The sequence below is a fragment of the Zeus faber genome, assembly GCF_960531495.2.
Source record: "Zeus faber genome assembly, chromosome: 12".
Classification (NCBI taxonomy): Eukaryota; Metazoa; Chordata; class Actinopteri; order Zeiformes; family Zeidae; genus Zeus; species Zeus faber.
The window spans coordinates 22,404,991-22,417,166 of record NC_137196.1 but is presented as its reverse complement, the minus strand read 5'-3'; the positions used below and the strand labels follow the sequence as shown (position 1 = coordinate 22,417,166).

Genomic DNA, 12,176 nt, shown 5'->3' with positions numbered 1-12,176 from the left:
TAATCATAATGGAATAATTTGTCAATATCATGACAACACTTTCTGCCTTTTCATAAAAGTTTGTTAAGTTTAGGTATAGTTACGTTTTTACATGATGCTTACTACAAAAAAAGTATTTTATTTTTTATTTTCAACTACATCTTGTCATTGCTATCTTACCTTTTTGAATTGAAGTACATCCCCAGTGTCAGCTACGGTAGATGGCGTCCTGTCTCGTATATGTCAGTTATTACATATTCATGTCGATTTACAACAACAGTCCAGTTTTCAATATTAATTTGTAGGGTTACGTTTTTTACTTGAATAACATTTTCAGTAATTTCAACTTTCATAAATACGAAAAAATGTTGTCGACGTAATTCTGTGAGTAATTACCATTGCACAGCTTCTTTTTTTTTCCGATGCCTTGCTGGATCTTGAACGCATCACTCAGTCGCACATTTCAGTGGTTTCTGGTGGACGCGTTGACGAGTTTTTGTGAACTACTTCTTATTGTATTTTTCATTAATTCATTACGGATTTCAAATATCAATCGAACAGATCTACCGACATCTACCAGTTAGGAAGCTTTATAAATATTCTTGTAAATCGATAGTTTGGTAATGTCGAACAAATACAGAGTGACCGAGTCCATGTCATACACTGGACACGATCCCGCTCGACATTCGCAATCAGAATCTGCACATTTATAGTAAATTATATGATGACGTCGTAAATTTCTCCCATAGGTCGTACTGTAAATATAATCTCGGTCATTTTGTTTATGAATAGGGAATGACGTGTCCGTTACCCAAGGCAGCTGAATATTCAGGGTAAAAGTTGTTCTTGCTTTCGGTGTACAATAGGCATAGCACCGTCCACAAAATATGTTGTATTTGTATAATTAACTTTGGGATAGAATTGCAATGGGCAGAGAAAAACGCAGAGATGATCTATCGGGAGCTGTGTGCGTGTGTGTGTGTGTGTGTGTGTGTGTGTGTGTGTGTGTGTGTGTGTGTGTGTGTGTCTGTGTGTGTCTGTGTGTGTGCAGAGCACAGCTGTGCTATGGATTTATCTGCTAAAGCTCCTTTACAGCAGGGGTCTGAATCTACATGCCCGGGGGCCACATCCGGCCCACGAGACAATTTAATGTGACCCGCTACATGATGATAATATTTTGATAAATCTGGCACGCACATTTTCAATAATATATATTTTTTCAAATCACAATGGTTAATTAATCCACATACATGTACGTGATGTTTTCAAAATATAAAACAGAATGAAATGGATAACAAGAGAGCTACAGTATTTCTAACAGGATTACGAGGCAATTCGCTAATGTGCGGGAGAAAAAAAAAAGAAAAAAGAGACAAAAACAAAACAAAAACAAACAAAAAAAACAGGCCGGTTTTCCCTTGAAGTATGACACGGCCCCCCTAGAAGAAGCCAACCTGGCCGGTGGGTCATTTGGGTTTGAGACCCCTGCTTGAGAGCCTTCATCTATATCACGCCGGCCCATACATGTGCTCCCACAGGCCAGCCGCCCGAGCCCAAGTCAGTCTGTGTTTTAAGTATTAATGAGCGCAGTATGTATAAGTGTATGTACTTAATTTCAATAAGAGTCATCGAGGTCAGCCCTCCCCTCATGTCCTCAGGAAGTCCTTTATTGGGCTTTGCGCTCGATCTTGCAGTGACATTGGGACAAAGGGGCTGTGAAGTGCCGGGCTGCAGGGCCGCTCCTGAAGACGTTGTGCTGCGTTTGCTTTGTATTTGCGTTATGCTCTGGTGACGTTTGGTGTGTTTCACTACGGACGATTAGATTATCATAAAACGATATAAATGAAATACAAAGCTTAACAAACCGAAGAAAGTTGAGAATAACTATGACAATTAAATTTAATTAAAAGTAAGGTAAAAAGTTGTAAAATTTAAAATTTAAAATGAAACGTCAGTGTTGGATTATATACAATGTTTATATCTATAAAATGTTATTTTATATTTTTTATATATTAACCCAAATTTTTCATATAATAACCTACTTTATATATATGTGTGCGTACACACGTCAGCCGCAACATTAAAACCACTGACAGGTGAATGCATGACATTGCTCATCTCGTTCCAATGGCACCTGCCAAGGGGTGGGTGATTCAATGGGGAACGGAGCTAAATAAAATAGCCTACATCTAAAATAAAAAAAACACAGTTATTTTATTTTATTTTTTTTTAAGAGGCAGGGGGACGCACAGCGGAGTGCAGTTCGTGGCCATCCTATCAATGGCATGCAGATGGGATGGGCCCTGATGCAGCAACACCTGATGCAGCAGCACCTGTTGCAACGTTGATAGTTACGCCACTGGTCAGAGCATCTCCAAAACGACAGGTCTTGTGGGATGTTCCCAGTATGCAGTGGTTAGTACCCACCAAAAGTGGTCCAAGGAAGGACAACCGGTGAACCAGCGACAGGGTCATGGGTGTCCAAGGCTCATTGATGCATGTGGGGAGTGAAGTCTCGCCCATCGGGTTCGATCCCAAAGATGTAGCACAAAATGCCGAAAAGTTAATGCTGCTATGATAGAAAGGTGTCAGAACACACAATGCATCACAGCTTGCATGCAATGTCAAGTGTATGACAAAACAAGCAAAAGGCAGACGGCTTCCTTTCAGCCGCTCCCATGTTCTTCTGTTCACAGGGTTCAGGTGAGCAGTAACTATTCACCACCTTTTACTGACATCTATAAAAGGACTAAAACATTTCTCTTTCAATGTTTTGTTTCCCAGCAACATGTTCCCGGCCAACTTGGTCCAAGCTACTTTTCAACAGGTAAGAGGAATGCTGAGAAATAAACAGTCCATCCCCCTATTTCACCACTTCTAGTATACAGCACTTGATGCGTCAACTGCTAGATTAATACACCTTCATTTGGCTTTCTTTCCCATTTGTGTTTATCTAATCTACGACACCATACCACAGAAATCTTTTACCATTACACATTTTTTGTTTTCCCCTTGCCCCTGCTTTGACGAATAATGACCAACATTCTAGGTCAGTGGTATTCAAAGTGCGAGGTGCTGAGTAACTGCAAGGGGGGTGGCGCGAGGTAACGAAAGATTAAGAAAATATATTTTGATAATCAAAACGTGGGCCTTTAATATACATTTTGAGCACTAATTTGACATGACTAATTACATTTCATAAAATATGTTTATTTAAAGTTTATAATCGAATAGGATAATAGTTGTAATAATATTTCAATATAATATTATGATTTTCTAATTTAATTCATTTTTGTTATTTGATTTCATTATAATAATAATAATAATAATAATAATAATAATAATAATAATAATAATAAAAATGAAAATAATAATAATAATTATTATTATTATTATTATTATTATTATTATTATTATTATTATTTGATAAGTTGTGCACCTTTCACCCCCCTTTAGCCTGACTAGTGTGTGAATATTAAATAAAGCCACAAATTATTGTGACTGCTGGACCTGGTTTACTATAAACTATGTTTGCATATGACACACTTTTTATCTGCACCTTTTACATCCTTGAAATCATTGGGAGGGGGCCTGTGCAGAAAAAAGTTGTAATACCACTATTCTAGGTCATACTAATATTATATATAGATAATAACTAGATAGATGATAATCACACATTCTACCATATTTCCCAGTCAATACATTTGGTGTGACCTTTGAGTGAATTGCCCGTAAAATATATGCTGCTCTTCACTGTAGTATCACCCAGGGGTCCATTCTGTGCTGTTCTATTCCAGTACCGGACCCGGAGCATCCCGGAGCCGAGGCCCAAGCCAACGTTGGCTCAGCTCCTGGACGTGACCACCACGCGGCGGGTCTTCATCTACGGCATCCAGGACGACAACGGCTCCGACATCCAGAACTTCTCCCTGGACCTGACCCCGCCTCCCGACGTCATCGTGCGCACGTATCCGGGCACCAGCGAGGGCATGAACGTGCTGGGGATCGTCATTTTCTCGGCCACCATGGGTACGGGAGCGGCTTGAGCCCCTCTCAGCAACCACACATGTAGAGAGACAATTTCATTATATGTAACCTATACACATATATTTTTCAGTTTTTCCAAATATGACATGAATTTCCTACTTTATTCCATATAGCCATTGATAGATTGATTGTACATGTAACACTATACCTCAACGGCCAATATTAAAATAATTGCCTTTTTTTTCTCCTTCCAGGTATAATGCTTGGTAGAATGGGGCCCAATGGCAGTGCTTTGGTGAATTTCTGTCAGAGTTTAAATGAGGCCGTTCTGAAGATCGTTGCCATTGTCATTTGGTAAGAGCATTAGAAAGGAAGTTATGAATGAAGTTGACATTTCTACAAAATTGTGGTTAGATCTTTACCATCTCAAAATATAGAATATAGAAATATTTATATATATAATATAGAAATATTAAATAAAATATTATAATTGCTTGCTTGAGTGTGCTTGAGTGCATCAATATATATATATATATATATATATTTATATATATATATATATATATATATATATATATATATATATATATATATATATATATATATATATATATATATAGATATATATATATATTTTATATATATATATATATATATATATATATATATATATATATATATATATATATATATATATATATATATATATATATTGATGCACTCAAGCACACACTGGAATGTACTCATACATTCAAACAGTCAGTCATTCTCAGTCATTAGACGTTTGCAGCTTATACTGTTCATTTTTTTCTTCAATAATGCAACCAAGAAGATTGGGGAAAAAATATACCATTTATTTTCCAGAACTGAATATCTACTAAAGGAAAGCAATCACAGCAAAATCTATATTGTTGAGCAAATCCCCATACCCAGAAATCAACAAAGGCCTTAAATAATCACAGAAAGATTATTAAAAAAATGATATATATATATATACAGAATACTATATATATATTTGTAACCAGAGAGTTACAGTATGTTACCCTTAGTTTGTGACCTAAATTCTTAAGGCAGCATTATCATTGTTTTTTTGTCTGGAACAGCAAGTTTTCATTTACAGAGAAGACAGTTCGATTAGAAACAAGTGCACCTCATCTTCCTCCTCTCTCAGGTACTTCCCCTTCGGAATTGTGTTCCTCGTGGCCGGTAAGATCCTGGAGATGGACGATCCGTCGGCCATGGGGAAGAAGCTGGGCTTCTATGCCATCACGGTGGTGATGGGGCTGGTGCTGCACGGCCTCTTCATCCTCCCAGCCATGTACTTCTTCATCACCAAGAAGAGCCCCATCGTCTACATCAGGGGCATCCTGCAGGCCCTGCTCATCTCCCTGGCCACCTCCTCCAGGTACAACCAGCAAAATACAGACCCCCAAGAGTTAAAGGATATGTGTGCCGTTTTTTCAACCCAGGTCTCATTAACATGTAGGTTCCCATCATTGACAACTATTGAGAAACTGACCACTCTGCTGCAATTTCTCTCTGTGCTACGCCTAAATGCAGTCCAACATGGCAAATGCTTAAGCCTTAAAAAACATGTAAAAATTGCGAAAAATCTTGTCAGACAGTCTTTAAATGTTATATCGAATAAGAAGTTATTCCCGTGTTATTATACGTATCTAGCTCTTTTACACATCTGAAAATCAACTCTTTGGGCGATCACTAGATAAGATTCTTTATTTTTCACCAACACACACACACACACATGCTTTTTGATATGGTGGACGGTGAGACACATTCTCTGCTTTTGATCCATCTTGACTTGTCCTTCATCCGGGGGGGAAATATTTATTGTACATTGTTACAATTCATATTTTTGCAACATGTATTGAATGGTTGTTGAATGGAAAGGAAGGAACACAGCTAAGGTCAAGAGAAAAACCAAGCACTCCGATCCCAATCTCAATGTATTCAAGGTTCACTACAGGAATGCTGAGATGCTTTTATTCTCTCCAAACATGAACCGTGGATGACCCCATTCCATTTACAACAGAAACCCTTGTGTTTACTCAAAATACTGTCATACTGCTAAACATTCTGCATCACTCTCTCCTTGGTCGCCCACTGTGCCAGACTGTGTCACACTGCTCGTCCTTATCGCTAACAAAAATCAAAAAAACCTCTCTGGGCCAATGTAACCTCCAATGCTCACGAGTCCGGGCATGACAGTGATCAAAAGGAGGCGACTGCGGCTCCTAAATCCAATTTGTTAAGAAAAGCCAGTGTTTGGGTACGCTTCTGTCCAAAGCGACTTACATTAGAGGAACATACCCCGTGTCAAACTTGAGTTTTATCTTGTTCAATCAACACAGACTTTAAATTAACCTTGAGCATTACGTTGATAATAATATGTAATACTGTTAATTTTGTGTTAATGCAATGGCACTTCTGCCATTTCAAAAAAGGCCGGCCCATTGAGGGTGCCGAATGGTGTGGCGCTGTCGAGTTGTCTGACGAAGCTCGATCCACAAGCTGCCCACGCGTCATTTGTCATCAGTAGTCGAACATCGCAGTCATCCTCAGCAAAGCTAACAAAAAAACGCAGTAAAATGCTGCCGGTGAAGTCAAATTTTGTAATGTTTTGTTGAGGGTAAAGAGGTGAGGATCCTTACGATTGACGAGGTCAGTGCAGGTTGGGTCCTTGCATAACCTGAAGAGACGGACCTGAACCTGCTCCATCTCATTCGATTGTTTAGAAGCTGAGCTGATAATGGAACGTGTAGACCTCAAACACCACCGCAATACAGCGCTCGGCTGAGCGGAAAGGGCGGCTGGTCAGGATATCGGGACAACGCCATTTTTTCTCCCCGCCGTATAGACGCCACTGAATCCCAGAACAATCTGTAGAATTAGCATCGTGACCAATAAAAAAGGATTCCTAACTTCCACTGTGTCTTTCCATTTCCTCCTGCGCAGCTCTGCCACTCTGCCTATCACCTTCAAGTGCCTCCTCGAGAACAACCACATCGACAGACGCATCATCCGCTTTGTGCTGCCTGTCGGCGCCACCATCAACATGGACGGCACCGCGCTCTACGAGGCCGTGGCGGCCATCTTTATTGCTCAAGTCAACAACTACGAGCTCGACTTTGGCCAGATAATCACCATTAGGTGAGCAGTTTTTCAACACAATGAAAACCGTCTCGAGCTCATTCACCGCCCTGTTGGGTCCGATTATTTCCATCAAGAAAATGAGCACGAATGACACAAGCAAAACAGCTGTTTTAGGATTTAATTGACAATTTGTGCCAAACATGTACGAGCAAATCACCCGACTAAGTGAGACAAAGGTCATTCTGAATTGGTTTCCATGCTCCAAATGGCGTCGCCTCAGATGTTGTTTTGAGCACGAAACACGAAAACCCAACGTAATGTCACACATTTAGTTTAACTCAGTATTAATAAATGCGACATTATGAGATTTAGCAGATACACATATATGTAAATGTTACACAGATTAAACCTCGTGTAACCTTCTTAGTCTGATCTGATTGCTGCTAAATCGGTCTGGCCGGCCCGGAGAGGGGAGGGGGGCGGGGGGGGGGATTGGGGGAGGCAGAAAACAGACCAAGCCCCTCCAGGATGACCTGATCTGTGGCTCCCTTCGACAGGTGAACTAGATCCCCCCGGCCTGGGGAACCGGCCTCCGTACCGATTTCTGATTTGATGACATGTCCTGCTGTAATAACATTAAGCAGACCTATCCTCCCCGAGTCCAGCGCGCGCCCAGCCCTCCTCTAATCCCTTGGCGGTAAAACCCATATGACCTGTATTACTCGTCTCCCTCGTCACGGCAGAATTATAATAATTTTTTTACCATCTCTCGGCCCTCATCCTGCTCCCGTGCCGTTTGGCTACCAGCCACCGTGCTCCTTCATCCGCGCCCCACCCCACCCACCTTTAAACCGTCACCGCCCTCACAGTGACACCAACCCATCCTGCGTAGCTTCATGAATTTGAGCCTTGTGCATTTTTTACATTTGTATAGCAATTGTGCACTAACTGTGTAATAAACTGTGTAATATACCGTAATAACACCGTAATAAGCTAAACTAACCCACCCGGTATAAGCGGTGTCCATATTGTTGCATACTTATTGTTATTATTACTAATTAAGTACTGAAATACAACTGTATTCATATTTATACTCATGCACGCAAAACTTACATCCTTACAAATTGCCTTCACACCTGTTTTGTCATAAGTGGAACGTGTGTAAAACCCTTCTTTCCCGCCATCCTTTTCAGCATCACTGCAACCGCCGCTAGCATTGGTGCCGCCGGCATTCCACAGGCCGGCCTGGTTACCATGGTGATCGTGTTGACCTCTGTGGGCTTGCCGACTGATGACATCACGCTCATTATTGCCGTGGACTGGGCTTTGTAAGTAGCACCTGTCATTAAAAATTCAAATCGACCATAATTATTAGCATAACTATTATTATCCATCCACTTAAATATAAATACATGTCATTATCGTCATAATGAATTCCTCGCTATTCTCCTTAACTTTAGGGATAGATTCAGAACGATGGTGAACGTAATGGGCGACGCCCTGGCCACTGGGATCATGGCTCACATCTGCAGGAAGGACTTTGTCAAGGAGGGGGAACAGGTGAGACAGTATAGATATAATGTAATAAAATATCCTTATTAATCAATGCCCGTGGTGTACTGGTGTTGTGTATGACAAAGGATTTGTTTCATGATATTGATGGAGGGATTTCTTTGAACGGCAAGTGTTTTTCCGTGATCGGTCCTTTCACACTGAATCCAAGGAAATATCCTCTTGATTGCGTTGGTTTTTCTGATGTTTGAGTAATTTGTATCATTCTGTATTCATAACAATCATAGCATTTTAAATTAAGTTGTCTGAATTGTAAAGATAAGATGAAAGAATTGATGGATCACATCAACATAGAGCCGGGTAAGATAATAAGATTACGCTCTGAAAGCTTTGCATTATCAGGATCTGACAAGGGAATACATTTACCATCTCTTCAACAATAATAGCAGCAACTTTGCCAAAGAAATGATTAAATGACCTGCTAATGCTAATTCTTGTTGTTGGTCCATCGTAGTTGATGATGACCTTGGCATATCTCATTGTGTTGGGTTTGGGTGAGTGCGCAATTTGAGCCCAGAATTATCTGTGGCACACAAGGGAGGATGTAGGGCTCTGAGGTGCAGCTACAAGTCAGATTTGCGACGCTGCCTCTTCATCATAGCACAGGAGCTTCTCCTGCTCTCACAGAGGACTGCACCCTCCTGGACTTTTCTCCTCAAGGCAGGTCGGTCCTGAGCGAGGGGTTTCCAGCTTTGGAGGTCAAATCCAAAGCTCTTCAAGGAGACTTTCAGGATATCCTTGTAGCCCTTTTTGGGGTCACCTTGCGCTCGCTTGCCATTTTTCAGCTCACCAAAGAAGACTTGTTTTGGGTTCCAGTTTGTGTTGAGGACTCTCATGACTTCAGTGTCAGGGATTCTATCCTGATCCTCAGCAGTTTCCTCAGACACCTCAGGTGGAGGTGGTTCAATTTCCTAGCATGACGCTGGTAGACTGTCCAGGCTGCGCGGCCAAACAGAAGAGTTGGTAATATGATAGGCTGGTTGACCTTCAGTTTTGTCTCCTGCTTGATGCCAGTCCTTTCCCACACCGAGCCACGTAGATGTCCAAAGGCTGCACTGGCCTTGACAATCCTGATATTAACTTCATCATCTACTGGTATGGGCACAGCCCGGGACAGAGTGCTTCCAGGGTAAGTAAACTTGTCAGACGCTGAAAGCTTTTGGTCATTCACAAAGAGGGTGGGCTCATTGTAGGGTTTCCTAGGAGCAGATTTGGCACAGGACTTCAGTCTTCTTTGTACTGATTTTTAGGCCGAAGTTTTTGCAAGTTGAGGAGAAGTGGCCCATACGGGCCTGTAGTTTTTCATTTGATCCGGCAGCCAGAGCACAGTCATCAGCAAACAAAAGTTCTTGAATGGTGACTTCCTCCACTTTGGTTTTGGCTTGCATCCTCTGCAGATTGAAAACCCCACCATCAAAAAGGTAGATAAAGCTTATCCCAGTGTTGGTGTTGTTCTGGAATGAGTCTTGGAGGATGGCAGAAAATACCATGCCGAAGAGCGTTGGCGCTGGGACGCAGCCTTGCTTCACCCTGTTTGTGACTGGGAATGGATCTGAGAGTTCTTGCTCGTCTCTGACGATTGGCCATCATGCCATTGTGGAGTTTGCGCACTATGCCGATGAACTTGTCTGGATATGAACTTGGTCATGATCTTCCATAGGCTTCCTTGACAACTCCTGGTGAATGGCTTTTAATTTCCACAGAGACTGGAAGAGGTCATCAGTTTCTCGACTAAGCGAGGCCCTCAATCGTCAAGTATCCCCATGATGGCTACTTGACGATTGCACTGAAGTGTATTTTGTCCTTCTATGTGAGGAGTGTTGTTCCATGTGCATTCGGGAGAGGGTACGTTCATGAGTGTTGTGGACCATAACCACCTACATGTAATTATACCTCAAAACTCTTCACACTCTACTTTGGCCCCATTTTGAATCAAACACATGTTGATAAGTCACCAAGACATTTTTTTCTGATAATAAACGTTCATACAAAAACGACCAGCTCTACATTCATGAGTTTAACAACACATTTCTGCTCCAATTTAATCAGTTTTAGTTTAGAATCAATTTTATTTATCAATAAATAAATAAATGTATTCAATGCCAGAAGCGTCAGATTTTAATCTGTTAAATAAGCTCCCTCATTGCAGATTTGATCTAGATCGAGGTCAGGTGTGGCTGCTCAAACCACACCACCCCCACGCCACATTGTGTTATTGCCTCGGTTTGGGACTCAGGGCTCATTTAATATATTCAAAATCTATTCTCATAATCTTTTTATGACCACGGCACACTCCTTATAATGAAATTCTTGCCCATGGCAAGAAGACGACTTTCCTGTTAACCGTTAAAAACGTCAAACATGTAGAACTTTGCTTATTATTATGGGCTACTAAAAGTTACTTATGCAAGACTCGCAAACGATTTGTTTATGATGAACAAATGGGATCAGGTGAATCTTCGACCCCACATCAATTGTTCCGAATGCCTTGACCTCTTTTGCCTTGGTCGTTACATAAGTCCTCAGTGATTATTCTGAGTTTATAAATCGAAGATGTGTGGTACAGCGGTATAGTGCTGTGGGAATATTTTATGACAAGAAGTTTGCCGTGGCAGAAAAATGTTTTGGAAACACAGCTATGGACAATGAATCCCTGAGGTATTTCTGGTAAATCAGTATCGTTCTTCGTTCTTGTCAGGTTCCCCTGATCTGCGAGACCAAGCCCATGATCAGCATCCAGCAGATGATGACGTACCAGAACCAGAAGAATGGTTGCTACCAGCCGCCACCGCCGGGGAGGAAGCAGGACCACCTGTCCCCCGACGTTGCCCGTCTGATCCAGCTGGAGGAGGGGATCCGACCGGCCGAGAAGAGGAAACACCTCCACGGTGGCCATCACAAGAGGGAGCACAGGGATAAGGAGCACTGCTCCATCGACATGAACGGGCTGGAGACCAACGTATAGAAGAACTGTTGTGTTTGTTTGTATGTTTGTTTGTTTTGCACATTCTCCGAGATTTGAGAGACAAACTCAAGGGTCAGTGGAGGCGGACGATCGCACACATCTTCGCTATCCGTGCAGAAGAGCGCCCCCCTGGGGACGGATGAACACGTTTTCTACCTAACCTTGATAATCAACCGTGTTGGATTGTGTGTGTCTGTGTGTGTGTGTGTGTGTGTGTGTGTGTGTGTGTGTGTGTGTGTGTGTGTGCGTGTGTGTGTTAATCAGAGACGTGTCGTGTGGAGCCAGTGGTGAAGGGACGTTGTGTCGCGCAGGAGAGCAGCTAAAAGCTTCAGTGGCAAGATAATTCATGCTGAATTTGACCTCTGGGTTTTGGATATCTCATATTTTCTCTTTCCTGCCTTCGAGGTTTGACTTTAATCCTCCCATTGGTTCCCGGAGTCGGACGAACTCACTCTGAGAAGCGGAAATGGAAAATGACATATATCAAATCCAATCAAAAGAACTATGCTTTTTAATGGCCTGTGGAATACTGACACAGCGAAGGCTGAAGTCTCAGTATTTT

At 41.7% G+C, this 12,176-nt stretch overlaps 1 protein-coding gene across 2 annotated transcripts in view; it reads left to right on the top strand.

Moving 5' to 3' along the window:
* The window catches only part of slc1a7a (solute carrier family 1 member 7a), a gene marked incomplete at both ends in the record, with an annotated part of 29,530 nt that extends 17,916 nt beyond the window's left edge, over positions 1 to 11,614 (top strand). The window contains 8 exons of one of the 2 annotated variants that reach the window (XM_080011174.1): positions 2,764 to 2,806; positions 3,777 to 4,008; positions 4,221 to 4,320; positions 5,138 to 5,371; positions 6,940 to 7,134; positions 8,271 to 8,405; positions 8,538 to 8,637; positions 11,348 to 11,614. In XM_080011174.1, the coding sequence (XP_079867300.1) occupies positions 2,764 to 2,806; positions 3,777 to 4,008; positions 4,221 to 4,320; positions 5,138 to 5,371; positions 6,940 to 7,134; positions 8,271 to 8,405; positions 8,538 to 8,637; positions 11,348 to 11,614 (1,306 nt within the window). Of the gene's footprint in view, positions 1 to 2,763; positions 2,807 to 3,776; positions 4,009 to 4,220; positions 4,321 to 5,137; positions 5,372 to 6,939; positions 7,135 to 8,270; positions 8,406 to 8,537; positions 8,644 to 11,347 lie in introns of both variants that reach the window. The other variant, XM_080011173.1, reaches the window with a different exon arrangement.
* Between the last annotated feature and the right edge of the window lie 562 nt (positions 11,615 to 12,176).